The 27,725-nt window shown below is 46.9% G+C and overlaps 1 protein-coding gene across 11 annotated transcripts in view; it reads right to left on the bottom strand.

The window, feature by feature from the left end:
* Positions 1 to 1,976: 1,976 nt before the first annotated feature.
* Positions 1,977 to 27,725, bottom strand: part of ILF3 (interleukin enhancer binding factor 3) — a 33,428-nt gene continuing 7,679 nt past the window's right edge. For 3 of the 11 annotated variants that reach the window (XM_079114675.1, XM_079114676.1, XM_079114672.1), the window contains 20 exons: positions 22,226 to 22,323; positions 21,867 to 21,905; positions 21,210 to 21,439; positions 20,901 to 21,078; positions 17,768 to 17,915; positions 16,272 to 16,363; positions 15,790 to 15,885; positions 14,790 to 14,901; positions 14,253 to 14,350; positions 13,570 to 13,681; positions 13,379 to 13,489; positions 12,135 to 12,334; positions 11,654 to 11,821; positions 11,186 to 11,323; positions 10,869 to 11,045; positions 10,622 to 10,775; positions 10,398 to 10,451; positions 6,385 to 6,750; positions 5,578 to 5,706; positions 1,977 to 5,039 (listed from right to left, as the gene is read on the bottom strand). In XM_079114675.1, the coding sequence (XP_078970801.1) occupies positions 4,903 to 5,039; positions 5,578 to 5,706; positions 6,385 to 6,750; positions 10,398 to 10,451; positions 10,622 to 10,775; positions 10,869 to 11,045; positions 11,186 to 11,323; positions 11,654 to 11,821; positions 12,135 to 12,334; positions 13,379 to 13,489; positions 13,570 to 13,681; positions 14,253 to 14,350; positions 14,790 to 14,901; positions 15,790 to 15,885; positions 16,272 to 16,363; positions 17,768 to 17,915; positions 20,901 to 21,078; positions 21,210 to 21,439; positions 21,867 to 21,905; positions 22,226 to 22,228 (2,742 nt within the window). In that variant the 5' untranslated portion in view covers positions 22,229 to 22,323 and the 3' untranslated portion in view covers positions 1,977 to 4,902. Of the gene's footprint in view, positions 5,040 to 5,577; positions 5,707 to 6,384; positions 6,751 to 9,372; positions 9,954 to 10,397; positions 10,452 to 10,621; positions 10,776 to 10,868; positions 11,046 to 11,185; positions 11,324 to 11,653; positions 11,822 to 12,134; positions 12,335 to 13,378; positions 13,490 to 13,569; positions 13,682 to 14,252; positions 14,351 to 14,789; positions 14,902 to 15,789; positions 15,886 to 16,271; positions 16,364 to 17,767; positions 17,916 to 20,900; positions 21,079 to 21,209; positions 21,440 to 21,866; positions 21,906 to 22,225; positions 22,324 to 27,725 lie in introns of those variants that run through there. The other 8 variants (XM_079114679.1, XM_079114680.1, XM_079114678.1 and 5 more) reach the window with 6 other exon arrangements.

Below are 27,725 nucleotides of genomic sequence, written 5' to 3'. Positions count from 1 at the left end.
GAGGGTGGAGCGTTCTTAGTGGATAAAGGAGGGTAATAAGCCTTATCACAAAGAGGAAAAAAAAGGGCAAGTGAAGGCTCAGTGGCATCCTGCCTTAGGGTATTGGCGCCGCTCTGCTGGGAGGGCTGGGGGCACCTTGAGCGCTCCCTTGAGGCACTGAGAACGCGGTTTCAGCACAACGGACAGCGCCGCGCTCTTGGCCCGGAGACCCGGAAAGCGGTTGTCCCAGGGGCGGAGCCTATGAAACCGTCCTACTGGAACCAGCGAGCTCCCTGAACCAGGCACACCTTACGGGTTCTACAAGTGACCTATTCCGGGTGGCATGCTCTGTGCACAGAGCAATCCACAGGGTGGAGCCTTCAAATGCCTGATTAGACGCGGCGCTCTACCTAAACGGAACCCATCCCGTTGGGCGGGACCCTCGGAAGTGTCCTATTAGAAAAGAGTTTAAGCGCAGAGCCCACCGTATGAGGACGGAGTTTTAAATTTACAGTAAAATAATTTGATGGGTGTTCTGCGAAACTGGCTGAATTCACTGGGTTGACAACCCCGGGGGCGTTGTCTGCGAAATTCTATTCGGAGCGGAGCTTATTGATTGGGTAAGGAAAGGGCAGTAAGTGTGGGGCGACTTCGGGGCACGCAGGAGGTTTAGAATGGTAGTGTTCACATTTGAACCTGAGGTTTTGCGTATTTGCTAAGAGGCCTGTGCATCACCACCTGGTGCGCTGAGAAAATATTTGGGACTCTCAGCCCAACTTTGCCTTTTTTGGATGTCGAAAGAAAGCTCCCTATCTGGGGACTAGGTAATTGGCATTAGGGAGCGTTAGCGCCGAAATCCGGAACCAAGATAGGCAAGAGCTCTATTTCTGTGCATAGCGGGAGAATGGGGAATTTCTGGTGGGGATTTGGTTGTTTTGAACACACCTAACATTTATTTACTCTGGTTTATCTAGATTGAGGTGTACTACAAAGTTGTCAACAAAAAAGTGAGCCTACAAAGTCCAGGTGTCACACAGGCTCAGCCCTTGGGAAGACCCTGGGGCTTGGACTCGTGATCATGGTGACCACTGTTGACAACAAAGGGAAGGGTCCCGACACCTGGGCCACTCTCCAAAATGTCCTTCTGGGTACTGCTGGACATACAGTTTTTAAAAATTACTGGGTCTCAGAGTAATACCCTCACCTAGTGCAGGGTACCCTTCAGTTTAATTCTCAGCACTGCCCCCCCACTACAAAAAAGCAAAAGAAAAGAAACCCACTTCGAACTTCAGCTAGAACCCAAGCTTCTGCTGGCCTCCTGACCTCCTTTCTCACCTCACCTACACTGTAACTGGATGACTGGAGAGTTCATTTCTCAGAAGTGGGAATTGAATTCGGGTACTGTACCACTGAGCTACATCACTACTCCTTTTTGAGACAGGGTCTTGAAATGTTGCCTAGGATGGCCTCAAACTTGTCATCCTCCTTGCATCTCTTGAGCAGTTGAGATTACAGGTGTGCCACAAAGCCCAGCCCAAAGGATTGTTCTGAAGCAAAAATAAACCAGTTTTTTCCAGGCTCAGAATCCTTGTGTGCTTCAGAAATCCTATAAGGGTTTGAATCCTCTGCCTAGCAGTCAGGATACCTGCATCTGGTAACACCAACACCCCCTCCTCCACTGATCTTGTCACTTCTCACTCTCCCTTCCTCTTGCATTCAAAATCCTTCACCTACTACACTGCAGTTCCTTTAAGTTAATCCTCACTCCCTGCTGTTTTTGTGCATGCTGCTCCCTCTGGTGGCATCCCCTTCTACCACCCCCACAGGTCCTGTTGTTGGAGACAGGAAGTTTTCCCAGACACTTCCTGCCCAGCGGGGACAGGCCCTCTTGGCTCCTCCAAGCTCCACTGGGCAGGGACTAAGCTATTTTATTCCCAGCACAGGACCTAATGTATAAATGCCACCCAACAGACACATGGTAAGTGAAAGAAGCAACAAACACATGAAGTCTCTCTTTATTCTGGGACCGATTAGAGTATCTGAGCCTCCGATGAGGTTGTTGCCCAAAACTTTATCCAGAAGTCTCAGGTTATGTAAAATGCATGGCCAGTGTGGAGCTAACACCAAGACTGAATGTGCAGATGAACACCCCAGCTGCAGAGAGCCAGGTTGCAGTAACCAGGTACACACAAAGCTTCAGGGATGAGCCTTTATGAACTACACAACAATGTGCAGCAAAGAGTACATTTTCCTGCCACAGTAGAGGGTGATCAGGCAGCTGGGTGATAACTCCCAGAACAGAAAAAACAGGGCCCTGGTGGCATTGATTAACCAAGGAAGTAGAAATGCTGGGTCCTTCATTGTGGCTGATATTCCTTCCTTCCTAGTCATCAATCCCTAATATTCCTCCAGAACTCAAGGACCAGTCCAAATTCCCTAAGGCCCTGCCCCTCTCCCAAATGTCAACTGTCAACCACTTCTGTCTTCGTGTGATCCTTTTCGTTTCCTTCCCCCCCAGCAGCATCCAGAGCCGATTAGGGTGGTGTGCCTCATGCCCCATCCCTGACACCAGCTCACACCAAGTATCCTGATCAAATCCATGAACAGCAGTAGTAAACCTACTCAATCTCTTGGTAACCTCTGCTGGTGATTCAAAATGCTGGACACCATCCACCTGAGTCACGATGCACAAGGAGTCTCTCCATCTTAAGGTAGTTCTTGCCTATCTTTTGCTGGGCCCAACAAAAATCCCCCAGACTGGATTCCTGGAATCGCAGGGTCACCAGCTGGAAGGTTCATCAGCTCCAGGTAGACTACCAAGGGCATTGTGCTCTCCAACCGACTTTGGGACAGACTGCCGCATTCCTGGGGTGTGGGTGGGTGATTCCTTCCCTCTTGGTGGGTCTGTATTCAGAAACTTGAACGTGGTGGTTGTTGCTGACTTAAAATCAATGGGAAAGAAAACCCTTGGGTTGAGGTTATAGGTGCTTGACTGGCTTAGTGGTGTCTGGCAGGTAGGGCCAGGGTCAGTCTCTCCCAGGGATTTCTGAGCAATGCAGCTTCCTCCACTCCATGTTCTCTCTCAAAGTACCAATGAGTTTCTTCTTGTCCCAGCCCCTGGACATGGCTGGGAGAGGCAGATCATGAACACATCCCATCAGTGTCATGGTTAGGGCCCATCTCTCTAATACTGTGTGCCTTGGTGGGATCCTGGGACACTTAATAACTTGAAAGCTCCAATTATGGATCACCTCTTGGCTTCATGTAGGGTAGTCACGTCCTCCTTCCTGCCTCTTCCTGGGTTGGATTCACACTGTATATGGGGCATCCTCTACATCAGCATAAAGAAGAACTGCTCCAATATTTTCTCCTTTGATACAGGATTCTTTTCTTTTACCAATCCAAGAAAGCCAACTTTCACTCCTTCAAAAATGTACTTGATTTGCTGTGTCAGCTGAGGGATTTCCAGTGTAGAATATTTCTTGCTTCTGCCAGTGGCCAATTACTCACACACATGGGAGGTCAAGGGGCACCTGGAGTTCAGAATGTCAACAGCACCAGGTCTCAGAAGATGGGAGAGGCGGCATGCAGCTGAAAGGCTGAGGAACTCTGTTGAGAGGTGTACAGGCTCTTCCCAAACAAGCTGAACTGGAGCCTGGACTGCTGCTCCATCACCCCCACTCCCACCCCTCCCATGGGCAGGGCAACCTTAGGGTGGGTTTTTTCCACTTCCACTGCTGACACTTTTGAAATACAGTTCTCCACAGTGGGGCACTGTTCCATGCAGTGCAGGATGTTTGGAAGCATACTTAGCGTCTACCCACGAGATGCCAGGAGCCTCTCTCCAGCTATGAAAAAAGTCCCTCAAATGTTGCACAATCTCCCTTGGATGTGAAAATCACTGCTCCAGAGAAGTTTGCTGGAATAAGCCTGGACAACTAAAAAGAGCAAACTCTCCATGTGAGTCTCCCTGTGGCTGGGTTACATCAGCCGGTCACACAGCTACCCTTTCCTAACTGGGGGTATGTGTACCACTGGAACTGTGAACTCTACAGGGACATTTTTTTCCATGATGATCTAAATTGCACTTACAACCACCAGAATTTATGGAGCAGCAAAGAATGTGCTTCCATTTTTTGATCCAACCTTGAGGGCCCACGGCACAGTGCCAGGAGTTCGAGCTCTGTAACCCACTGCACGCTGGGTTGGCAAGGTCTCAGGTAAGCAGATTGGTGACCCTAACCAAGCAGGGAGTAATATCTGGAGGCTTGGAGTTGAACCCTCTATGCTGACCAGGCACTGTCCTATCATCCCCAGCCTGCTTCCCAAGAGTGGGAACAGAGTGGAGGAACCTGCCCATTGTCCTGCTGGAGGGTCAGACACCCAGGCCTGAGGCAGGCGCAGTTTTCTTTTTCTTTATTGTCTACAGTCAGCTGTATTCAGATGTAGTGCCTGAATGAGCCAGACATACAAAAACCCCACTCTTTCCCATTGTTTTTTAAAATAAAATCTTCACTTATAAAACTGAAACACTAAAGCATTAAAATACAGAAAGCTCATTTAACTCACTTCACAAAAGCATTAACAGATGACGTATCCCTTCTGTAACTATTTAAAGACAAACTGAGTCAACACTAACACCAAGTGTAAATAGACAGAGGGATACTGAACGGCAAGAACGCAAAACTCTACCCAGACAAGGTTGTAATGGCAACTAACAAACCATTGAAGACACGGAGTCCCAAACACGGCTAAATATGGGTCACAGCACAGGTCCCATGAGGAACCGCTGCACCTCACAACACAGCAACGTGGACGGGTAGGGGCGCCTGGAGGGCCGGCCGACATGGTAACTGTGATACGTAAAACTGAATCTTCCAACGGTGTAAATGCAGAAGGTACAAATGGGCAGCCCCAGGGCCTTTATCTGTACTGGTAGTTCATGCTGTGGTCTGCGTTTCTGCCATAGCCACCCTGTGAGGACTGGTAGGAGCCGGGAGGGCCGCTGTAGTTCTGGCCAGACCCTGGGGAGTTGTAGTTCGACTGTGACGAGTAGCCTCCTACAAGAGAGAGGGTAGGTTAGAGGTGGGGGACAAGGACCTGCTTGGCCACCTCAGGGCTCAGGACCTCAGCTGTACCTGAGTTGTGTCCCCAGTTGGGGAGCCTCACAGGATCCTGCTGTGCTCTAAGTGCCTTTTCACTTCTAATTGGGACCCAGCACACTAAGAGGTGGGACCACTGTGACCCTGGTTTCTAGTGAGGGTGATGGCAAATGGTGATTTTCCTGGTTATAGAACTGGGGTTTGTCTGAGCTCACCACCCTGAACCAAAGGTGGCATCCAAGACCATGACTCAGTATGGCCCTCAGTGCTGTCAACATCTCTTCAAGAGTGCCAATACTGAGGAGTCGGGCAACTCCTGGTCTCCAGCTTCAAAAAAGCCCAAGCGGCCGGTGTGGCCAGAGCCCCAACTTTTATAGGGCCCCAAACGCCCCACAAGGAAGCAGTGGTGCAGCTGCCACCACTGCCCTGCCCACGCAGTGCTGTTCCTGCCAGGCCCAGGGCCACCCTGCTGTGCCACCTGCTGCCCCAGGCCCACCTTGTTTGCCTTGATATGAGCCGCCGCCCCCAGAGCCTCCACCGTAGCCCCCGTGTGACCCTGGATTGTAGGATGACCCGCCTGAGCCATAGCTGTTCCCGCCGCTTCGGCCTCCGCTACCACTGTAGTCTAAGGGAGAGAAGACAGTGTGATTAGGATATTAGGGGGCCTGAGGACTACATGGTTGACATGGGCCAGGGCCCTGGTGAGGCTCCCCTAAACACAGCCTCGCCCCTGGTTTTGGATGTTTGTCTTCTTAAATTTGGCACATCAAGCCAATAAAGAAGTAAAACGGTCAACCAAAGCCCTTCAACATCATTCCACCTGTGGTTAAGCCATGATCTTTCCAGCATTCCCAAGCTTTCCAAATGGCATTCAGGGACATGGTGTTCCCTCTTTCAAGTCTCCAGCCTTACTGGAGAACACTATTCTGTATCAAGGATAACTGCATACCTACTCTGTCAACTGGACCAACAATACAGCCACTGCCTGCTGGGTCTGTGCATGAGGTATAGGCAAAGAATTTGGCTTTTGGTGTTGGATATTAATATATCCTGAGACTGCCTCTCGGCCTGTACCCTTGTGCCTAGTCAACCCTCAGGAGGGAGGCCTCAGCTACACCTGCCCATGGGAAAAAGCAGAGGAAAGAGCAGAGGCCTGGGCCATGAGATCCTTCCTAACTCTGCCTTCAGCCAACACCATGTGTTTTCCTCCTAGTCCCTCAGCCAGAGGCCAGGGCACTTTTAGGCTTCTGGTACTCCACAGAACTCTGCCAGGCCAACCCAGAGACGCTGGAAGCCAACTCACTGAATTTGCTCTCGTAGTTGTAGTCTGACCCGCCCCCGCCTCCGGGAGAGTTGTAGGAGTTGGAGTAGGAGGAGTAGTTGCCTTGTCCATGGTTATAGCCTTTCTGTTTGCCCTGAGGGGGACCGTAGTTGCTGTACTGGCTCTGGTTGTACGACTGCTGCTGGCCTTGGTGGGACTGGTAGCCCGAGCTGTAGGAGGGCTTCTGCTGGCCCCCATGTGGTGGTTTCTTCCCAGCATGTTTTGGGGGTACTGGTGAGTTGTAGTTGTCCCCTTGGTAATAGGAGCCGTAGCCGGAGGAGCCACCACCGCCCCCGCCGCCGCCACCACCAGCATTCCCAGAATGCCCTCCGTTGCTGTAGAATTGACCTAAACAGGGAGGCAGCGGGTCAGGTGGACAAAAAGGAAAGGCACGGGGGCGGGGAGGGAGAGGGAGATGGCAGCCGTGGGCCCTGAAGGCTGACCCATAAGCTGGCTGCCCAGAGGTATCAAGGAGGAAGGAGAGGCCTGGCTCTGCTGGTAAGGCGCCTGGCTTGGACCGGCCCAGCCTTCAGCTCCACTCACCCATCAGCTGACGACAACAAAGGATCTTTGCCAAGCAGCGGCACGACAGCAGCTTTTGCAGCAGATGTCAACATTACAATGAGATGGGCTCCCAGCGCAGATGACATTCAGGACTATCTGACGGGTACCCAGATGTCCCCCAACGGTGACAGGAAAAGCAAAGCCCCAGAGAAGCAGCAAGCCACCCCTACCTCCTCCCCTCTGTGCTGGGAACAGGTTCAGCAGGCAGAGACCTGGGGACCCCAGAAGTGCCCTGTAATGAGGCCCCTAAAAACCACCCTCACTCTTGGAAGACCAACTGGTATAGAGTTAGTTCTTGGAAAAGCAAATTGGGACTCAAATGATGTGAGCTTCTTGGTTACTACTTGTAGAAAAACATGACTAGGAAGCAATGCAAGTTTCCAGCCTCTCGGGAAGACCATCTCAGGGGGAGGATGGGATTGGGGTGTCAGGCAGAGCCTTAATTGATAGCCTCACTGGCCTCCCCAAGGTCCCTTCCTTGTACCCAATACAGCTGCTGGGGCACTAGTGAGAGAGCAGGAGAAATGACAAATTTGCACTGTGGCTGCCACATGCTCAGTCCTGAAACAGGATGTTAGTGAGGACCTGGCTTCTGATCACTAGGTTTTCAACACATTACTGTAGCTCTAAGAGGTGCAACAGGGGCTGAGCTAAGGAACACTTCATCTCCAGTTTTACAATGGGAGTCCTGTATCAGAAGGTTCAGGCTTGGCTGTGGGAAGTCCCAGAATACACTAGATGAGAGGCTTGGGAGGCCAGGCTGTGCAGGCAGCTCTCCAGCCCAGTTAGGGGTTTACCAGCACTTCAACAGGGGCTGCAGTGTTCCTGGGCTCCTGGAGAAAACTGAGCATGCAGACACCTTTGCCCACAAACATCAAGGGCGTCTGCCCTGCTAGGCCCCAGGGTGGATGGGAATGGGAAGGGATGCTCCCACACAGCCTGTCCTTTCTTCCTATATCAAGCATGAGAGTCCCATGCCTTCTGGATGGGGACATTGGGAGTTCTCACATGCCTTCCATCCTCAGCAGATGTGTAGCCCGTGTTGATGTGCCATGGGCTACTGGCACAAGCATTTGGAGAGACAGAACTGGTCTGCAAACTTGAGTTTGTTTCTTCAGGCAGGCCTCCTTTCCCCTCCCTCCATCACAAAGCCACAACACCGAGGAGGAGGATGTGTCCCACAAAGCAAGAAAGCAAACACGTGGAGGCTCAGTGAGGAGACTGGGAGGATGAGAGCTTCTGAATGCTCCCTCGGAGCATTGCCCCCACCACCCCAAATCCCAGCTTCCCCAGTGTCCTGCACTGAGCACCCCACCTTGCCCCGCCTGAAGCCGGGAATGAATGAAGACGCAAGTACCGAGGGCTCGTTACTTTAACATGTATTGATTAAAAAAAAATAAAGGGAAGGGGAAGTTTTCAACGTCATTCAGGATAACTATTTCCTGGTATAAAAAGACATTATTCCCAAACAATAACTTTCTAAAAAAAAAAAAATAATACATCATGCAATCAAATTTTTAAAAAGTTTCACTGAATGTTTCAAACCTTGGGGAACAAATCACATATTAACCGTTTTGACCAGTTTTTGCCTGAACAAACGCAAAATCTTGCAAGTCAGCACAGAAGCAGGCTTTCCTGCAAAAAGAACTTCCAAACAGAGCCCAAACCCCAGTACTCAAGGATGGATCCCACCAAAAAATGGGGGTCTCAGTGACGAGCCAAAAGAGACTATGTGCCTTTGCACACAGAGGAAAATATCCAGGCCTCTGGAGGCTGCAGCTGTGTGCTCAGCAGAAATCCGGGAATGTGCTAGGCTCTTTCTTTTTTCTTATTTTTGCAGTGTTGGGGATTGAACCCAGGGCTTCGCATTATGAGCATGCACTCTACCACTGAGTCTCAGTGTGTATTTTTATTTTCATGGTACTGGGGAATGACCCCAGGGGCAATTTACCACTGAACCACATCCCCAACCTTTTTATTATTATATTTTTTTCTAAGTGTCTTGGTAAGTTGCCCAGACTGGCCTCAATCTTGTGATCTTCCAGGCTCAGTCTCCGGAGTAGCTGAGACTGTAAATGTGTGCCACCATGCCCAGCTCTACTAGACTATTTTTCAAGCCCCATCCAAAAAAAATAAAGAAAAAATTCAGAATCCCATGCATTTGCAACTGTGACCAAGACTTGCAAAATTTCATGTTTTCTACCCCTTAAAGCCTGTCTGTTTCTTGCACAGGTAATGGAAGCACAGTTTTGATACCTTTGAGAGTTCACTCTCTAGCTAAACCAGCCACAAAATACCGCACCCCAAACAAGAACCCACCAGAGCATTTACAAAGGCGGGAGGAGGTAACTTAGCACAGTGTACAATTCCCCATGTTCCCAACATTTTACATGCATGTTTAAAAAAAAAAAAAAAACAAAAAACAAAAAAAACAAAAACTCAGTTGCTCTGGATTCAGATGTGGTGAAATCATTTTCATCACTGTCAAAGGCATCAACCAGATGTGGGAATTTGTTAAAAGGTTAAAAATTCATACAAAACCTGCTGTAAATTAAGACAAAGGTAGATTAAAATGCATCAGTGTCTGTCTCTTTAAATAAAGTAATGCTTTCCATAAAAAGCAAAGGTGGGCTTTTGCCTTGATGCTGAACAACGCTGGCTCTAGAATTCTGTGCAAGTCTGCACAAAAATACATTCTCTGAGAAAATTGTTTTCCACTTATTGTGAACTTCAATATGACCAAGTTCAAAGGCAAATCACGATAAAAACTGCCATTGTCTTAAATTCTGCAGGCTAAGAGTTTCAGACAAGCTGCGGTGGAAAGCCACGGTTGAGAAACCCAGTGAAGCACAGGGACACAGCACGGACACTTTGGGTTTTGGAGTTGGAGAAAATTGGAGTAAAAAGTTGATTTTGTGTGCAATACTTTTAGACGCTCTAGGAAGACCCAAAATCATGATAGCCGTAGCAGTCTGTGAAAAAGTCACCTACAAAAGGGGGAGACAGAGCAGAGAGAAGAAATTAGAATTCTTTTGAAAAATGGCACAGAGCGCCACATATGAAATTCATGTTTTAGATTTCTCTGCTCCTGTGACCCCCAATGAAGGCTCCTTCTCAAGACAAGAGCGGTGCACTGGCAGGAAAGGTGCATTTGCAAGATGGGTGCTTCGCATGGCTTAAAGCAGAGAAATTTAAAATTCTGGCTTCTAAGGAGACTGGAAGTCACACAAGTTGGTGTGTTAGCACTTAAGAGTCAAGGACACACTTGTGGGGTGGGGGAGACCTGAGGGCTGTCTGATCTAATACCCGCAAAAAGGTGCGGGTCGCTCTTCAGCCTCAGGAAGGCTGCGGCTGGGCCGCCCTGTGCTAACTCAGGCCCACGACTAAGCTGCAGCTTCCTCCCACGCGGACACAGAGAGAAGCACACTTACTGTAGCCTGCTGTCGCTGAGTTGCCTCCATAACCATAACTCCCGTACCCAGCGCCTGGAAGACAGCAGACAGGGTAATGAGGTAGACGTGTGTCTGTCCTGCCCTGCCCTTACCCCCTCCCGCATTTCAGCCCCACGCAAGAGCTGGCACCCCAGAAAACACATGGACACACCCAGAACATATAAATTGGCTAGATGGAGACAGCACAGGATAAGGGCCCTCACCTGCATTCATGTAGCCTCCATGATTGGCGCCACCAAATCCTCTACCTCTCCCTCGCCCACGGATGTTGCCTCCTCTTCCCCGACCTCGGAGGTTCGGAGGCGGAGGCACTTCATTGTGCATGGGGCCTCCCATGCCAAAGCCAGGATTGTGTGGCTGCAAGAGAGAGCCAACAAGTGAGGGTCACCTCCCCATCACATTATGAAAGAATTTCTGCTGAGGCTGAAGGGTTCAAGGGTATATGCCTACCTTGGCAGCAAATTTAGGTCCGCCTCTGACAGGGACTGGGGCTCTCTTTTTTTTGTTGGCTTCAAGGGCAAGGGGAGCATCGGGGAAAAGCTTTTCCAGAGCAGCAAGGGCAGCATATGCCTTTGCCACCTTTTTGTTTGAACCAGCACCTTGAAACTTCTGTCCATCCACTTCGACCTGAAAAGAATGGATGGGCATGGAGATGACATAGTGCCTTCCTCTAGGGGAGGAGTCCCAAATCAGAGACCTTCTGCAGAGACCCCAGTCCTCCAGAGAACCCAATCCAGGAAGTTCAGGGCTGACCCTTGGTCACTCACCTCCATGACAAAGCGCTTGTCGTGGCTGCCCCCAGTCTCTGAGATGAGCTCATACTTGAGGCCGCGCCTCTTCTCATTAAGCTCCATAACTGGGTTCTTGCCATGTTTAGTTAGGATCGGCCCCTGCTGTTTTACGTTCTCAGGGAAAACACAAAAGAAAACCAACAAACTCAGCTACGGGCTATCCAACCACATGGTGGGTGGGGGATGTTAACAATCAGAGCTGAGGCCCTCTGCTTCACATTCACTGCCATCCCCATCTGAGTATCTCTGCCAACTCACAAATGAATACCAAGTAATACAACCAACCGCACTAGTCCCTACTCTGGTGAAATGAATCATCCCCTGTATGCTGCAGCTACAGTCTAGGGGAAGGGGAAGGGGAAGGGGAAGGGGGAGGGAAAGGGATCACAGTGGCTGCCTGCTCTGACCTAGCAACTTCACTCCCAGCATCCACCACACGCTCACCTCGGCAGTTGCATCTGAGGGAAAAGCAGCACTGGGTGTTGAGACAGCTTCCACCACGGGAGGTGGGGCCACCACCGCAGGCTTTGCGTCTGTCTCCTCAGCAGAGTCTTCCCCCTTGCTGGAGTCCCTGCCTTCAGCGCCTGTTGGCAGGCCCATGTCCTGTAACACCTGCAAGGAGGCCAGATCCAGATCCCCGGTGAGGAAAGGCTCAGCATGGAGCCATCCCTGCAGGTCCTTCCTGCACCTCAGAGTTGCCTGGGGCATCCTGGATCAGATGCTCTACCTGACAACTTACAGCTACTTTTGAGGACCCTCTAAAGGCACTCTTGCCATGTGGTACTCTGCAAATGTCTGAAAATCTAACCACCTCCGTGTTTCCGTGCCCTCCCCAAGATGCAGGATACATCCATGGGAGTGAAGGCTCTACAGGAGCCCAGAAGGAAACTGGTTTTGCCATTCAGAAGACATCAGCCACTCTTACCTTAACGGCCACGTGCAGCTTGGCAGTCTTTTTGGATGGTCCAGAGGCCTCAAATGAACTTCCATCCACCTCCACAGACATAGTGAAGATAGGGGCATGGACAGGGCCCGTCTGGGAAACCAGCTTGTACTGCAACCCTGGCTTCAGCTGGTTCAGCCTCATCAAAGCATTCATAGCTTGGGGAGGCTCAGCCTTCTCCTCTGAGGAGAGAACACCAAGACAGACTGCAATGAGACATCAAAATGCCTCCATCACAGAAAGCCCAAGTGACACTAAATTCTCAGTGACTGCTGTGTGTGCAGCAGTGTCAGGCAGTTTGGCCTGCGCTTTCTCCACAGCCACTACAGAGGTACATCTACCCCCATGTGTTCCAGACACCTGAGTTATTAATTACTTAGTGTTACGGATCAAACGAGAGCCTCAAACATGGCTAGGCAAGGGCTCTCCACTAAAATATAACCCCAATCTAATTTTTAAAAGCATTTAAAAACCACATTCAAGAAACACGAAGGCTGGCACAGTGGTGCACAACTGTAATCTCAGCTGCTCAGGAGGCCAACGCAGGAGGATTGCCAGTTCAAAGCCAGCCTCAGGAACTTACCAAGGACTCACTAATTTAGTGAGACCCTGTCTCATTAAAATATAAAAAAAGGGCTGGGGATGTGGTTCAATAGTTGAGAGCCCCTGGGTTCAATCCCCCATACTAAAACAAAACTAAAGAAAGAAAAAGGAAAAAAAGAAAAAGAAAAATCAAGATGCCAGGTGTGGTGGTGCACACCTGTAATCCCAGCAAGTTGGGAGGCTGAGGCAGGAAGACAGCAAGTTCAAGGCTGGCCCTCAGCAACTAAGGGAGACCCTGTCTCTAAAGAATAAAGGCCTGGCGGGAGCAGAGGGGAAATAACAGAATGAGACAAACATCATTACCCTATGGACATGTATGATTACACAAATCGTGCAACTCCGTGTACAACCGGAGAAACAACAGTTGTACCCCATTTGTGTACACTGAATCAAAATAATTAAAAAAAAAAAAAAAAAAAAAAAAAGGCCTGGGGATGTGTCTCAGTGGTTAAGTGCCCCTGGGTTCAATCCCCAGCAAAAAAACAAACAAACAAAACAAAACAAAAAAAGCCCCAAGCAAAATTAGAGGTGATGTGATCACCCCATTAGGGTCAACCTTAATTGAAGCACATAAAGGACTAAATCAACAGTACCCCTAACAAGATATGAATATATGCCTGTACCTTTCTTTTGAATCTTCTTCTTCTTCTTGCTGGGAGACTTCTCTTCTCCATCCTCTTCCATTGGGCGTTTCATGGGCGTAATGGCATAGGTAGTGCTGGGAGGGATTTGTACTGAAAGAGGAAAACAGGGTGGAAGGGCTATAGGTGGCCATTCTGGAGGGCCTAGTAACCCAGTGTCTTTGTATGCTTACCGGTGTAATCCACTGGGTTCTCATTCTTTGGTTTCTTGGGCATCTTGGAAGGCAGGGGGTCCATTCCCAGTACTTTATGGAGCTGGCCAAATGCAGCAAGTCGAAGTGCATGCTGGAGAAGGGGAAGAAGAGTCTGATCTGGCTGCCTGTGCTCAAGACTACAGTGTGTGTGCTCACTAATGCCTTCTGAGATGGAGCGGGAGCTGGTAACTGCTAATTATCTCCCCTAAATCAACGAGGGGTCCCCCAACAGCCAGGGCAGGGCCTGCCTGACTGCTTTAGCCCAGCCTTGCTGTGGGGGAAGGCCAGCCAGTGACCACCCCCCTTAAAGAAGAATACAGGAGACCCCAACCTGGGGACTGGTTGCCACACGGAGCCAGGTGGTGGGCCTGCACAAGGGAAGGACCCCTGGAGCAGTCTTTAGCAAACACATCTCCCCACTGCACTCAATGTGCCAACAGGGCACTCAGGCAGACTGAGGGGCAGACAACAACCACGCATGGCGCCAGGGGGAAAGAAGATTCCCAGATTGGGGCACCCTGTATCAAAATCCATGCCTTGCCTTCAGTCCCCGACCTGAACCTATGATCAAGGGGCTGCCCTGTGAATACCCAGTAATGGAACTGGGAGCCAGTGAGTGCAAACTGGGTACGGGCTCACGTTGGCAATGGCGACAACTATACCTGCGCACTCTGTGTGATATCTTCCCGTTGCTGTCTGTCTAGATGCCCAATAGCATCAGTGGCTTCTTTTTCACAAGGGTCATAAATGCCAGAACCATCTGAAGGCAGGAAACAAGGAAGATATGCAGAGGATTATCTTTTAGCATCTCAGAAGAGTTGTGCTGGCTGAGGGGACCAGGTGCATTACTCCCCCGCGCCCCATCCACACCCAGCTCTGGAAAACATGCCGAGCTCGGTGACCCACTCGGCATCCAGCCCTTGACAGAAATAATCCACATATGTCTCAGAGCAAGAAAGTCACGTGGGAGTGGGTCACCACTGCCCCCGGATCCGCCCTCTGAATCATAGCTGCGGACCCGGCACAGGGCTGGATATGATGGTGCAAGAGGGTAGTCACATGTTTCGGCCCTAAGGGGGGGACACGGAGCTGCTGCTGCTGCTGCTGCTGCCCTAACTCAGTCAGTGGACCAGCGAGAAGGTGGCCAAAGGGCCTTGATCCTGTCTTTCCCTGCAACTTGCAAAGCACAAGGCCCCAACCTGGCATCACGATGCCGGACGCCAAGCACTCCAGCACTCTCCTCAGAGCCTCGCCGGCACCCATCGGCCTATTGGCTGTTCCAATGGACTTCTCACACAGGAGCTCCAGGGGCTGAAAGAAAAGAGTGAAAATGAGCCACTGGTTTTGGGAAGGGGCCAGCTAACTCCAAAGCAAGGCAATATTACTGGGTGAGTGGGATGGGGTAAGGAATAAGGAGAATCATAGCCATCTCACTATGTTAAAGCCAAAGTTGAGACATGGGCAGGAGCCAGTAAACAATTTTTCTTTTTTTTCTTTTTTTTTTTTTTCACACAGATATAAAAGTTTCTTTAGGAAAGCAGAGGTGTTCAAGGAAGAATGTGAGCCATCTTGAGATGAGAGTAAGAAGCTTTTAAAATAAACCAAGGAATATATTTTCAAGGGAGAATGCAGGGTACCTCCAAAGAGACAGCCTCTCTTTTCTCTCTTTTGGAGAGATTCTGGGAATGGAACCCAGGGCCTTGCACATGCTGAACAAGTACTCTATCACTGAGCCACACCATAGCCCTGACCAACTTTAAGAAGTGCCAAAGAAGAAATCTTTTAGGCTGTGTGTACCAAGACACAATACTGAAGTTACAAATAGGTACATAAAAATACCCACACCATTCTTAACTGTGGGCTATAAGAAAACAGGCAGCTGGCCAAGAATAGTTCACAGGCTCTAGTTTGCGGACTATCCAAGAGCATCTGCAAATGTTTTCTATGAAGCAAGTCACACAGTACAGGCTCGCCTGCCTTCTTTCCTGGGCTAAGTCTGTACGTTCCCCTATGGAGGGTCCTTTTCTAGCTCTTAGGCCACCCAGAGTATGGACCACAGTAACTGCCCGACAATTATCAGCAAAGGTAGATGACAGCCACACCTCGAAGGGCCACACATGCCCTATCGCCCAGTATTCCTGAGATAGGAGACAGCCTCTGCACATACCACCCTGCTGGTCATGGCTACAGGTGCCTTACCCATCCTCTGAGGGGGCCCCAGGTGGGTACACGGGTACATAGATCCCTCAGTACTCGGATGACAATGACACATGACTTCAGCCCGTTGGCTCTGGCCTAAAGAAGAAAGGACAGACTCTTTACATGAAAGTACTTTCCTAGAAATAAGGCCAACATGGACAACACAAGTTTCACGGTGCTGCTTTGCCAAGGGTAAACGGTGAGTGTGCGCAACCACCAAGCGTGCGGTCAGCAGTGACTTCACCGGGTGTATGACACTGCTGTTACTCTTAACACAAAGCAGCAGCAGCCCACCTGCTTGGTCACAAGGCTCCTGAGGGGTGTCAAATTTGTTTACGTGCTCTCTGTTAGCAGCTGCACGGTCACAGGTGCTAAGATCAGCACGGCTATCGTCAATGTTACAGAAACTTTATGGTAAAGTTAGCCAAGTTAAAACTTAGGAATTCTCTACCAAAAGACAAAGAGAAGAACAAAATGCAAACCTGGAACCATTTGGCGTGTCGGAGGGACGCCAAGGCAGCAAGGCATTTCTGCCTGTCCAGAACATCCGGGGGATCGTTGACTGATAGCGTTTCTATTCATGGATGGAATAAGAAGACAAGGTACAGTTTGACCAAGGGGTTTCTGTCAGGTGGAAAGGGGATATGGCAGCTTCCTAAAGGGCAGCTGAGTCTCCCAGAATCTGAATTCATCTCCACCCTGGACCAGGGAAGGAGAAGCTAGAGTGCAATGAACTCTGCCCTGAGAGGAAATCAGAAAAATCGGAGGCCCCCTCCAAAAAAAAAAAAAAAAAAAAAAAAAAAAAAAAAAAAAAAAAAAAAAAAAAAAAAAAAAAAAAAAAAAAAAAAAACCAAAAAAACCAAAAAACAACAACAACAACAAAAAAACAAAAAACCCACAAAAACAAAAAACAAAATTAAAAGTAGGAAGTTATTCTAAAAGGAATAATCCATGGGGAAGGGAGAAAAGATAGGTGGATCCTATCTTCTAAGAGACTATTCCCTTGCTTCCTCCCCATAAATTAGCTAGACTAGAATTTTCAATAGAAAAAAAATTACAAAAAAGGTGGCGGAGGGGAAATAAACTCCCTCTCGGCTTCCCACAACAGCCATCCCAAGGCCATCTGCAGCAAAGGGGACCACCTCCGCCCACTAGGCGGGACTGCCCTAGCCCCAGCCCTTGACAGAGAGAGTCCTGTTGGTCAAAGGTCCAGCGTCCCTAAATGGATAAGCTAGAAGGGCTTTGCTTTTCAGCATCAGATATGAGAGCCAAAGGTAATCAACATTACTGCAAAAAGGGTGCCATGTCACTCTATGCTGCAGCAGAGCTGGAGTGTGTTATCTGTTCTGCCATCTATCCGGGACTTTGATAAAGTCTGAGACAGTCATGGGAGGGGCTCGGGGTGGACAATGAATTGTGGACACAGAATCAGTGTCCTATGTGCAAATGTTCAATTGAAAAACCTTGCAACAGTTTAAAAATGTTATCTGACACTCTGCATGGGCCCTTGGTGTCTCAGACATTTGACCCGACAGAAGCACCAATGGCAGAGGACAAAGGAAGCAGCCCTCAGTTCTGCTGCAACACAAACTGACCTAACTCCAATGTGACATTCATGCACAAATCATCTGTTTGTCATTAACAACTGCAAAATTGTAAGATTACCGGGGACCCATTTTTCCAAGGCCAGAGAATGGCTCAACAGGGAGACAAGTTTAATGCTTATATTCAAGAATATTCCAGAATTACGAAAAACAATGGTGCAATTCCCTATGAAAAGTGCTACTCACTTTTAGTGCCACCAATTGGACAAACTCCCAGTGATCAAACCCAATGGGAGATGTGATCTCAAGAGTAAAGGTGGACAAATCTACACCTATACCCTCTAATCAAAGCAGTCTAAAACTGAATAGCACATTTGAACAGTGAGGGAACACCAAGTTTTCAATGTCCTGTCAGCCTGCTTCAGCTTCCCTACCTCCAGCTAATACTTTTTCCATTTCTTCTCTGACAACAGGGGATGTCAGGTGGATGGTCAGGGACAATGGAGGTTCTTTTGTGTTTTTTATCACAATTGCAGCATCATCCACAGACTGAAGTATTTCGTACTTGTCTTCTGTTACAGCCTGAAATAGAAAATGCAACTTTCAAAACACTCTCCCCAGAGCAATTGAAAGTTCTGGTTGACTTGAACAGTTCCTGTGGCAGAGGCCAACTTTTCAGAGTGTGATTTACCACCAGGAGCCTCCATCTAGCCTGTCCCTTTGGCTGGCTTGTCCTAGGGTTTTTTCCTTGCCATTCCAGAGGAGGAGTGACTAATTCCATAGGCAAGAAAAATCATTTCCACTAGCTTTATGGTGCAATGGGTGCCAGGCACAGTGGCACACACCTGTAATCCCAGTGACTTGGGAAGATGAGACAGGAAGATCCCAAGTTGGAGGTCAGTTTCGGGGACTCAGTGAGACCCTGTCTTAAAATAAAAAGGGCTGAGGATATAGTTCAGTGGTAAACTACCCGGGATTCAACTGCCAGTACCAAAAAGGAAAAAGCAATGAGAGCCAAGAACAGTGCGCAGCAGTCCCAACTACTCTGGAGGCTGAGGCAAGAGGATCACATGGGCCCAGAGTTCAAAGTCAGTGAGACCCTCATGAAACAAAAAATGCAACACGGAACAGCTTAAGATCAGGTAGAGAACAATGTGGGGTTGGGGATGTAGCACTTGCCTAGTATGTACTAAGCCCTGGGTTGAATCCCCTGCTCCACTAATGATTTTAAAAAAAGAAAAATAACTGAAGGATAACAGAGTGTGAATCTTCCTTTTGTTACTTAGTAATTGATAACTTTCAATTAATCAATCTTCTTAAGACTGAGGTTTCTGAACTGGACATGGTGGCACATGCCTATAATCCCAGTCACTTGGGAGGCTGAGGCAGGAGGATTTCAAGTTCAAAGCCAGCCTCAGCAACTGAGTGAGACTATTCCTCAAAATAAAAAACTAAGGCTGAGGATGTAGCTCTCTGGTTAAGAAATGCTGGGTTCAATCCCTGATACACACACACACACACACACAGTGTACATTCTATTTACATGTATATAAGAATGTACTTGCTACAAATGCAAAATCTATTGAGATGTTTATAACAATCTGACCTTTCCTTTCTTTACTGCAGTTTATAGTCCTTCATGACAAAAACTCAGCTTTTACTCTGTTAAAAGAAACAAAGTAAATGTGCTGTGGAAAAGATAAAGGGACCAGAAAATCTAAATTAAGATTTCTTTCCGGTGTCATGGGTACACCTATAATCCCTGTCATTCAGAGGAAAGGAAGTTCACAAGTTGGCAACTAGCCTCAGCAACTTAGCAAGACCCTGATCAACTTGGTGAGATCCTACCTCAAAATAAAAACATAAAAAAAGGGCTGGGGATGTAGCTCAGTGGTAAAGTGCCTCTAGGGTACCCAGTACCAAAAAAAGAAAAAAAGAAAAAAAAAAAAAAAAAAAAAAAAATTCTCCACCTAGGCACAATCAACCTTCTGGGTTACATTTTTTTTTTCTTTTTTCTTTTGGTGGTGGTGGTACTGGGAATAAATCCAATGAGTTACATGCCTAGCCCTTGGTATTTTGAGACAGGACTTTGTTAAATTGCCAAGCCTGGCCTCGAACTTGACATCATCCTGTCTGAGCTTCTCAAATTGCTAGGATTACAGGCATGTGCCATTGTGCTCAGTTTGAGCTGTATAACTCAGTTGAGGGGGAATCTGCTCTGTGCATTATAGGATGTTTAGCAACATCCCTGTCTTCTAACTACTAGGTGTGGGAAGTGTATCCACTCCACCTGTGTCTCCAGATACAACCAAATATCCCTGGAAGTAGGGATCATCCTGGGGGGGGGGGGGGGGGGATAAAACTCAAATGATCAAGATCACTCTTTTTTGAGCTGGGCCTGAACTTAGGGCCTGGCATATGATAAATAAACTCTGTCACTCAACTATACTACCAGTTTCCTACCAATTTTTTAAATTTATTTTTAAAGAGGTGCTTCACCACTAAAGCAAGATCCACAGTCCTTTTTATTTTTTTTATTTTAAGGCAGGGTCTTGCCAAGTTACTGAGGCTGGCCTTTAACTTGTGATCCTCTTGCCTCAGCTTCCCGAGTTTGGTGGTGGTGGGGGAATTACAGGCAGGTTATCACCACACCTAAAATCCCAACTTTGGAGGCCGACACAGAAGGACTGCAAGTTCAAGGCCAGCTTCAGCCATTTAGTAAGACCCTGTCCCCAGAAAACCAGCAACCCCATGTGCAAGAACAAATGGTTACAAGAGAAAATATTCTTTTCAATGGAAAAAGATTTAAGGCTCATTTTTCATTTCTTTTTTTCCTTACCTTGTAAGCTAAATCCAGAGAGATCATCCTGAAGAGGCAGCATGTGGCAGTGATGTACAGGCTGGCCTCTAACAATTTCCTGCCCCGGCCTACTACGAAGCAGGGAATTATAGGGGAGTGCCACCACATTAACTTTGTGCCTGCCTGCCTTTCTTTCTCGCACTGGGGATTGAACCCAGGGGCACTCTTTATCTCGGAGCTACATCCTCAAATCTTTTTTATTTTTTGAGACAGGGGTCTCAATAAATAGCCTAGATTGGACCTGAACTTGTGATTCTCCTGCCTCAGTCTCCCAAATTGCTGAGATTATAGGTGTGCACCCCCACAAACAGTTATAATGCTTTTTTAATGGAACAAATAAATGTTTAAAAAACTATGTCTGTATGTAACCAGGTCTGGCTCAGGGAGGAAACATTAATTCTTATATCATCTATCCACTCATCCAACAGAGCCTGGTCATGTTTCCAACCCAATGGCCTTGGTCTTGTGCAGCCTAGATATAACAACCACTAGGTCCTAGCTGGCAATGTCTAGATGCCATTATCACCAGCAGGTAACTTCATACAGACCCTCAGTTGCTCCGTGGTATTCTTCCTATTACCTACAGAGAAGGGGTCCACATGCAGGTATAAGAGGGAGTCTGCATGATCCTTTTCCTTTGCCTCACATCCTCCACAACACCCTCCTGCCTGCCCCCACCCCAGGCCTCTGGTGGTGGTAACACTCACAGCGAGCTGGATGGCCAAGTTGTCAGCCACTTTGTCCAGGAGGGCAGTTGTGGGCTTCTCCTTACATAGCAGCACCAGCTCCAGATCCAAGTCTCCCTTCAGGAGAAGGCCCTTTGCCACAAGGCCAACCCGCATCACACCCCGCAGAGTCCTGGTCATGTGTTCTGCCTTCTGTTCCCTAAGGGACAGACCAAAGTCTGGCTCAGTGGGGAATGGGTCTAGCCAGGACCAGAGAAGTGGAGTTTCTTAGGAAAAAGAGATGCTGACCTCTACACTGGCTGGTTTCACAACACAAAGTCTCACACTTACCCTGCCCCTTCTTTGCTTTCATCATCCGGGGGCACATCCATGTTGTCAGACTCAGCATGCTCGCCACTGCCCTTCTCCTGCTCATCAATCCAATCCGACACAGCTTTGAGGGCCCGCTCAGTGTGGGACACCATGTTCTGCACTGCCTCCAGTTCCTCTTGAGTTGGATAAACCGAAGAATGCTTGGCCATCACGTGGCGATCATCATTCACAAAAATTCGCATAGGACGCTGGAAATGTGAAAACTAAGCTAAAAATGATGTAAAGAGACCAGGCAACCCACCACTTCTCATTTGAGTTGCACATTTCCAAACAGTCACATAAAAGATGACGGTATGAATACAACTGAAGGACTGGGAATTTGGACAACCAAATTAAGCTGTTCTCGCCAGGCAGAAGGAAGGGGGCATCATACACCTCTATACTACAGTAGTCCCCCCTTATCCGCGGGGGATACTTTGGAAGACCCCCAGTGGATGCCTAAAACCGTCAAGTGTCAAACCCAATATAATCCTATGCTTTTCCTCTACATACATAAGTATAATAAAGTTTAACTGGTAAATTAGGCAAGTAACAGATTTTAACAATTACAACAAAAACTGTAATAAGTTCTGTGACTGTGGACTCTCTCAAAATATCTTATTGCACTGTACTCACCCTTCTTCTTCTTGTGATGAAGTGATGATGATACAATGCCTACGTGATGAGATGAAGTGAGGTGAATGACGCAGGCATTGTGACGGTGCACAATTTAAAACCTATGTATTGTTTATTTCTGGAATTTTCAATTTAGTATGTTCAGACCACGGTGGACCACGGGTAACTAAAACCATGGCAAGCAAAAACGCGGATAAGGGGGGACTACTGTATTTGAATTATTATGACTCATTACTTTATAAATCAAAACGTCTAATACAAAATGTAACAGTCAAATGCTTTAGGGAAATACTACGAACATCTTTGCTCATAAATGAAGACATAACTGTGACCAAAAAACAAAAATACAACGTTCTTACCATTTTTACTTCTTTTTCTGTAGTGTCTGGAAATCAAACTTTTGCTTATCTTTTCAAACTGTCACAGATTTCCTTGGTGTTATCAATACTTCAACTATCTATAAGACCAGAAAATCTTATTAGTTGCAAATATTTCACAGATTCATTTTAGCAGTCAGATATCTGGCAGTAAGAACATGGGTGCTACCTCACAAACGGGTCTATTAACACAGGAGGATACATCTTTGTTTCCAAGTAACCACCACTAAGCCAAGGCACTGAACTATACGTTCCCTCAAAATGAAAACAGCTACTTTCTAGAAGCCAGGTCTGACTTCAAGCCCACGCTCATGACAGTTTTAACTCTCTTCTCCATCTTCCTTCATCATCTCTTCATATATAGTAAGCTTTCTTTTTGCCTTTCTTGCAGTGCCTTGCACATGACAGGCAAATGTTCTATCCCTGTGTCTCACCCCCATCCCCAGTCTGCCAATTTTTATAAATACAAAATAAAGTTGGGAGTATAGCTCAGTGGTAGAGCACATGCTTAGTATGCATGAAGCCCTGCGTTCTATCAACAGGACCAAAAACCAAAAAATATATAACATAAAAATACTAAGGGGGGGGGGGCCAGAAATGTTCATCAAAATGTTCATCAAAATCTTGGTGCTTAGAGAAGGAAAAAAGTTTGGAGGAACTCTAGGACTTAAATGTGCTAAAGAGATGGAAGAAAGGCAAGAAAGGGCACCAAAAGGCTTGTTTTATGAAATGGCAAAAACCTGAAAAATGAACAGGCACATATGACAACTATATCAAGTTCGCACCCCTTTGGGCTCAACTCTAGAGAGGTTGAGAGAAACAAAAACAGATAAACGAAAACAATAAAAGTGGCTATAATTACAATTCATTAAATAACATGCCAATTACAACCTACTCAATTCCCACTCTTTGCAAACAGTCTGCCCATACTGAAATCTTCCAAAGGAGTAAACAACAACAAAAGTCATCCACATACCAGATGACTCCACCTTCCCTCTCAACCACACAAACAGCAAGTCCCTTCAATCTAGTTAGTATGCTCAAACTCTGGAAAGGTACTACAAGTTTTGTGAATAAATTCTAACATAATTGGTCAAATCAAGAATTTCTCACAGTGCTTCAGGACTACCTAGCAATTTGAAGGGCAACTTGAAGGTTCCAAAGTTAACCCTTAACACCTAGGGAAGAACCATGGGTAACACTCACGGAGCCAGTCAACAGGGTGTTGGAGGGTTAAAGTCTTCATGAAAGGAAGGGATAAAGGAACATGAGGGAGAAAGGGGTAGGAAAAGTGGGAGACCAAGTCCAAGGCTTAGCTGCCCCCTGCACCTGGACCCCCAGTGAGCCACTCAATGTTCCATCAAGTGGGAGCTTCCACACAGACCTGGGCCTGAAACCCTGTGTGCTCAGTCACGTGACAGTTTCAGGGTAGCATCCTCCTTACGCCTGCAGCATGGCAGTCCCTCTACTCTATGCAGGGGGCTATGAAAATTGCAGGAGTCAACCTACAGAAAGTGTATGACACAAATCCCAGGGAGCCTCAAAAATAGCACCAACTTGTACTCCTGAAAGATGAACATTACCAGACTGATGAGGGCTAAGTGATAAGCAAATTGCACACCCAGTGTGTCCTGTATTGAAGAATTATCTTCCAACTAGGAACATATGATACTGTGGTCATGTTTGGAAAGAACATTATTATTTATTTGATGCATATTTCAGATACATCAATGACTGAAATTACATGCCTGGTATTTGCCATAAAATATTACAAAAAGGAGAAGTAGGGAGCAGGATGAAATACCAGGTCAGCCTGGGCAACTGAGGAAGACCCTCATTCTCAGAATGAAAAGGGTTGGTGATGTGGCTCAGTGATAGAATGCCCCTGAATTCAATCCCCAACAGAGGAAGGAAAGAATCAAGGGCTGGGGGCAGTGGGGGGGATTATAAAAAAAAAAAAAAAATACTCAACCTATCAGGCAAGGAGGCACACGCCTATAGTCCTAGCTACTCAGAAGACTGCGGAAGGAGAATCCTAAGTTTGAGACCAGTCTCAACAACTTTGTGAGACCCTGTCTCAAAATGAAAGAAATTAAAATAAGTGGAAATATAGCTCAATGTTAAAGCACCCTTGGGTTTAATCCCTAGTACCAAAATAATAAAAAGTCTGAGCTGGGTGCAGTGCTCAATGGCTCAGGAGGCTGAGATAGGAGGATCACACATTCAAAGCCAGCCTCAGCAACTTCACAAGGCCCTAAACAATTTAGAGACTCTGTCCCAAAATTAAAAATGGCTAGGGATATGGCTCAGTGGTAAAGTGCCCCCAGGTTCAATTCCCAGTACCAATCAAATAAAAATACAAGGATTAGATATTGTAGCTCAATGGTAAAGTGTCTCTGGGTTCAACAGTTATCAGCGTTGACAGCTGCTGAAGTTGGGAGACAGATGTACTGGGGTTCATTATGTGTGTTTGAAAAGTTCCATGACAGTTTTATTTTTAATGCATAGTAAACTTAAAAAAAACTTCTACAAAGGTACGGACACGATAGAAAGACTAAAAAATGAAATAACCACAGCCTGTTTTCTGACAGGCAAAGGAGACACCTGAGCTACATGGCAAAACCCCAAGTCCTGTGTCACATGGTCACCAGACTTGGTCTTATCTATGCTAAAATCTCATCAATATGATCATGAAGAGTGCAGTTTAAAACAGTATTTTTTTGGGCTGGGGTTATGGCTCAATGGTAGAGAACACTTGCCTAGCACGTGTGAGGCACTAGATCTGAGTCTCAGCACCACATATGAATAAAATAAAGGTCCACTGACAACTAAAAAAATACTTTAAAACTATATATTTATTTATTCAAAAAGTATTTAGCATCTCTTTTGGGTCAGACCCTGGGCTGGATGTTGGGACAGTGATGGGCAAGGCCAACTGGTCCCATTCCTAGGGACCTGATCATCTTGCATATCCTAAAGGAGAAAAATCATTCCTTCCTTCCAGGTGCAACATGGTGCCACGCACCAAAGGTTCGTGACACACGTACCACCTCTTCATCTCAAAGTCTGCCTCCACTACAAATACTGAATAGATTTTACAGCAAGGTTAAGGATAAGACCATTTTATTAATGGGTTCATAGGACTGATAGCTCACAACAAGCTCCTTGGAAAAGTAGTTGACTGAAACAGGACATATACCAGATAGGTGAGCCAGGGCCACACTGCACTGTCAAAAGGTACAGATGTGTTGGAAACTAATACAGGCTCCCAGAAGATGTAGGAACGGACTTGTGAGGGCTTCTAATAACTGTTTGGACAACTGAGAACCAAAATGAGTAATATTTCCATCTCTAATAAGCTCTAGGGGCCAGGCATGGTAGCACACACCTGTAATCCTAACAGCTCAGGAAGTTGAGGCAGGAGGATCATGAGTTCAAAGCCAGCCTCAGCAACACAGTGAGGCCCTAAGCAATTCAGTGAGACCCTGTCTCTAAATAAAGTACAAAAAAGTGCTGGAGATGTGGCTCAGTGATTAAACACCCTTGGGGTCAAACTCTTCAAGTAGTTCTAGAACAGGCAAAACTAATGAACACTGCAAAAAAAATTCAGAGTCATGCTTGGGGATGGTGACAGGGACCATTACTTTGGGAAGGGGCCTAAGGGGGCAAAAGAATGATGCACTAGTCAAAACTCACTAAATAGCACATTCAAGATCTGCATGTGACTTTTAAAAAAGGGGGTGGGGTGAGGAGACAGCCACAGAGGCATACACCTGTGACTCAGGAAGATTGCCAAGTTGGAGGTCACCCCAGGCAAGTAAGGAAAACCCTGTCTTAGAACAAAAAATAGAGTTGGTATGGTGGTGCACACCTATAATCCCAGTGATTCAGGAGGCTAAGGCAGGAGGATCTCAAGTTCAAAGCCAGCCTCAGTAATTTAGCAAGGTGCTAATCAACTCAGTGAGACCCTGTTCTCTAAATCAAATGCAAAAAAGGTCTGGGGATGTGGCTCAGTAGTTGAGTGCCCCTGAATGTAATCCCCAGTACTCCCCATCAAAAAAAAAAAAAAAAAAAAAAAGAAGTGCTAAGGATGTGGCTTGGTGGCAAAGCACACCCCATTATTGGGGTGAGGTATGGAAGAAGGAAGAAAGGAAGGGAGAAAAAAAGAACAATAATTCTCTACAAAAACTACTGACACTGCCAGCATGATGCTGCATACCCATAATCTCAGGTACTTGGGAGACTGAGGTAGGAGGCTCAAGTTGAAAGCTGGGCAACTTGGTGAGACCCTGTCTCAATAGAAAATTTAACAGATGGGGATTGTAGCTCAGTGGTAAAGCAGCCCTGGTTTCAATCTCCAGTCACTCCCACAAAAAAATAATTCCAGTTAACGCATAGAGGGAAAATTTCAACTTTCTGCTGATACTTAGATTGAAAAACACCATAAAAAGTAAAGTGACTGAAGGATGAATGATATACAGTGGACAGTGTGTGAAGCACAGGTTTAATCAAAGTCAAAGGCACAACCGAAGCTGTGTGTAAAGGCAGGTGCTCACTTTTGTCACTTTTCTCTTGTGTTTAAACATTTTCATAATAGTAACAAGAATATGATTAAAATGTTTCAACACATTAAATTTATACAAATCCATTAATCTACAGATACTTTTTAAAAAACATACTACATTGTATTCTGAATACTGTTAACAACAGGAGGAAACTTGTTAGCTGATGCAAAACGCAAAAACACCATTTGACAGGTAGCAGGGATCCTGAATAGAAAACCACCCTTCCAACAGTAGAAATGATATTCAATAAGTCAACATTATCACCCCACAGCCAGGTGCAATGACACTCATCTGTAATCCCAGCTACTGGGGAGGTTGAGGCAGGAAAATCACAAGTTTGAGGCCTGCCTGGGCAAGGAACTCAGCAAGACTTTGTCTCAAAATAAAATATGAAAAAGGGCTGGAGATGTAGCTCAGTGGCCAAGCACCCTAGGGTTCAATTCCAAATAGAGAACAAAAAAGAGAAAAAAGAGCCCCCACCATCTACTAACATGCCTCAAGCACAGCCCACACCCCCAAATACACATCTTCACATAAGAGGCCTGGCCAGGAAGGTATGCACACCTGTAATTCCAGTTACTCAGGAGGCTGAGGCAGGAGGATCACAAGTTTGAAGCCAGCCTGGAAAAAGTATAGTGAGACTCTTGTCTCAAAAAATAACCCAGAGCTGGGGAGATAGCTCAGCTGGTAGAGTGCTTGCCTTGCAAGCACAAGGCCCTGAATTCGATCCCCAGTACCACAAAATAAATAAATAAATAAACAAACAAACAAAATAAGAAGCCTGCATATATAGGTTTTCTATCTGCTGTGTTCACTGTTGAAGAAAAATGTATGTAAGCCTTGGCTACAGGGAGCTGCTTCACTTCATCCTCTCCTCTAGTAGGCAAGCCCACCACAGAACCCCTGAAGTGACTCAC

This window comes from Sciurus vulgaris (genome assembly GCF_902686455.1).
Source record: "Sciurus vulgaris genome assembly, chromosome: 16".
Taxonomy (NCBI): Eukaryota; Metazoa; Chordata; class Mammalia; order Rodentia; family Sciuridae; genus Sciurus; species Sciurus vulgaris.
The sequence above is the reverse complement of the archived record's forward strand: the minus strand, read 5'-3'. Positions and strand labels throughout refer to the sequence as shown.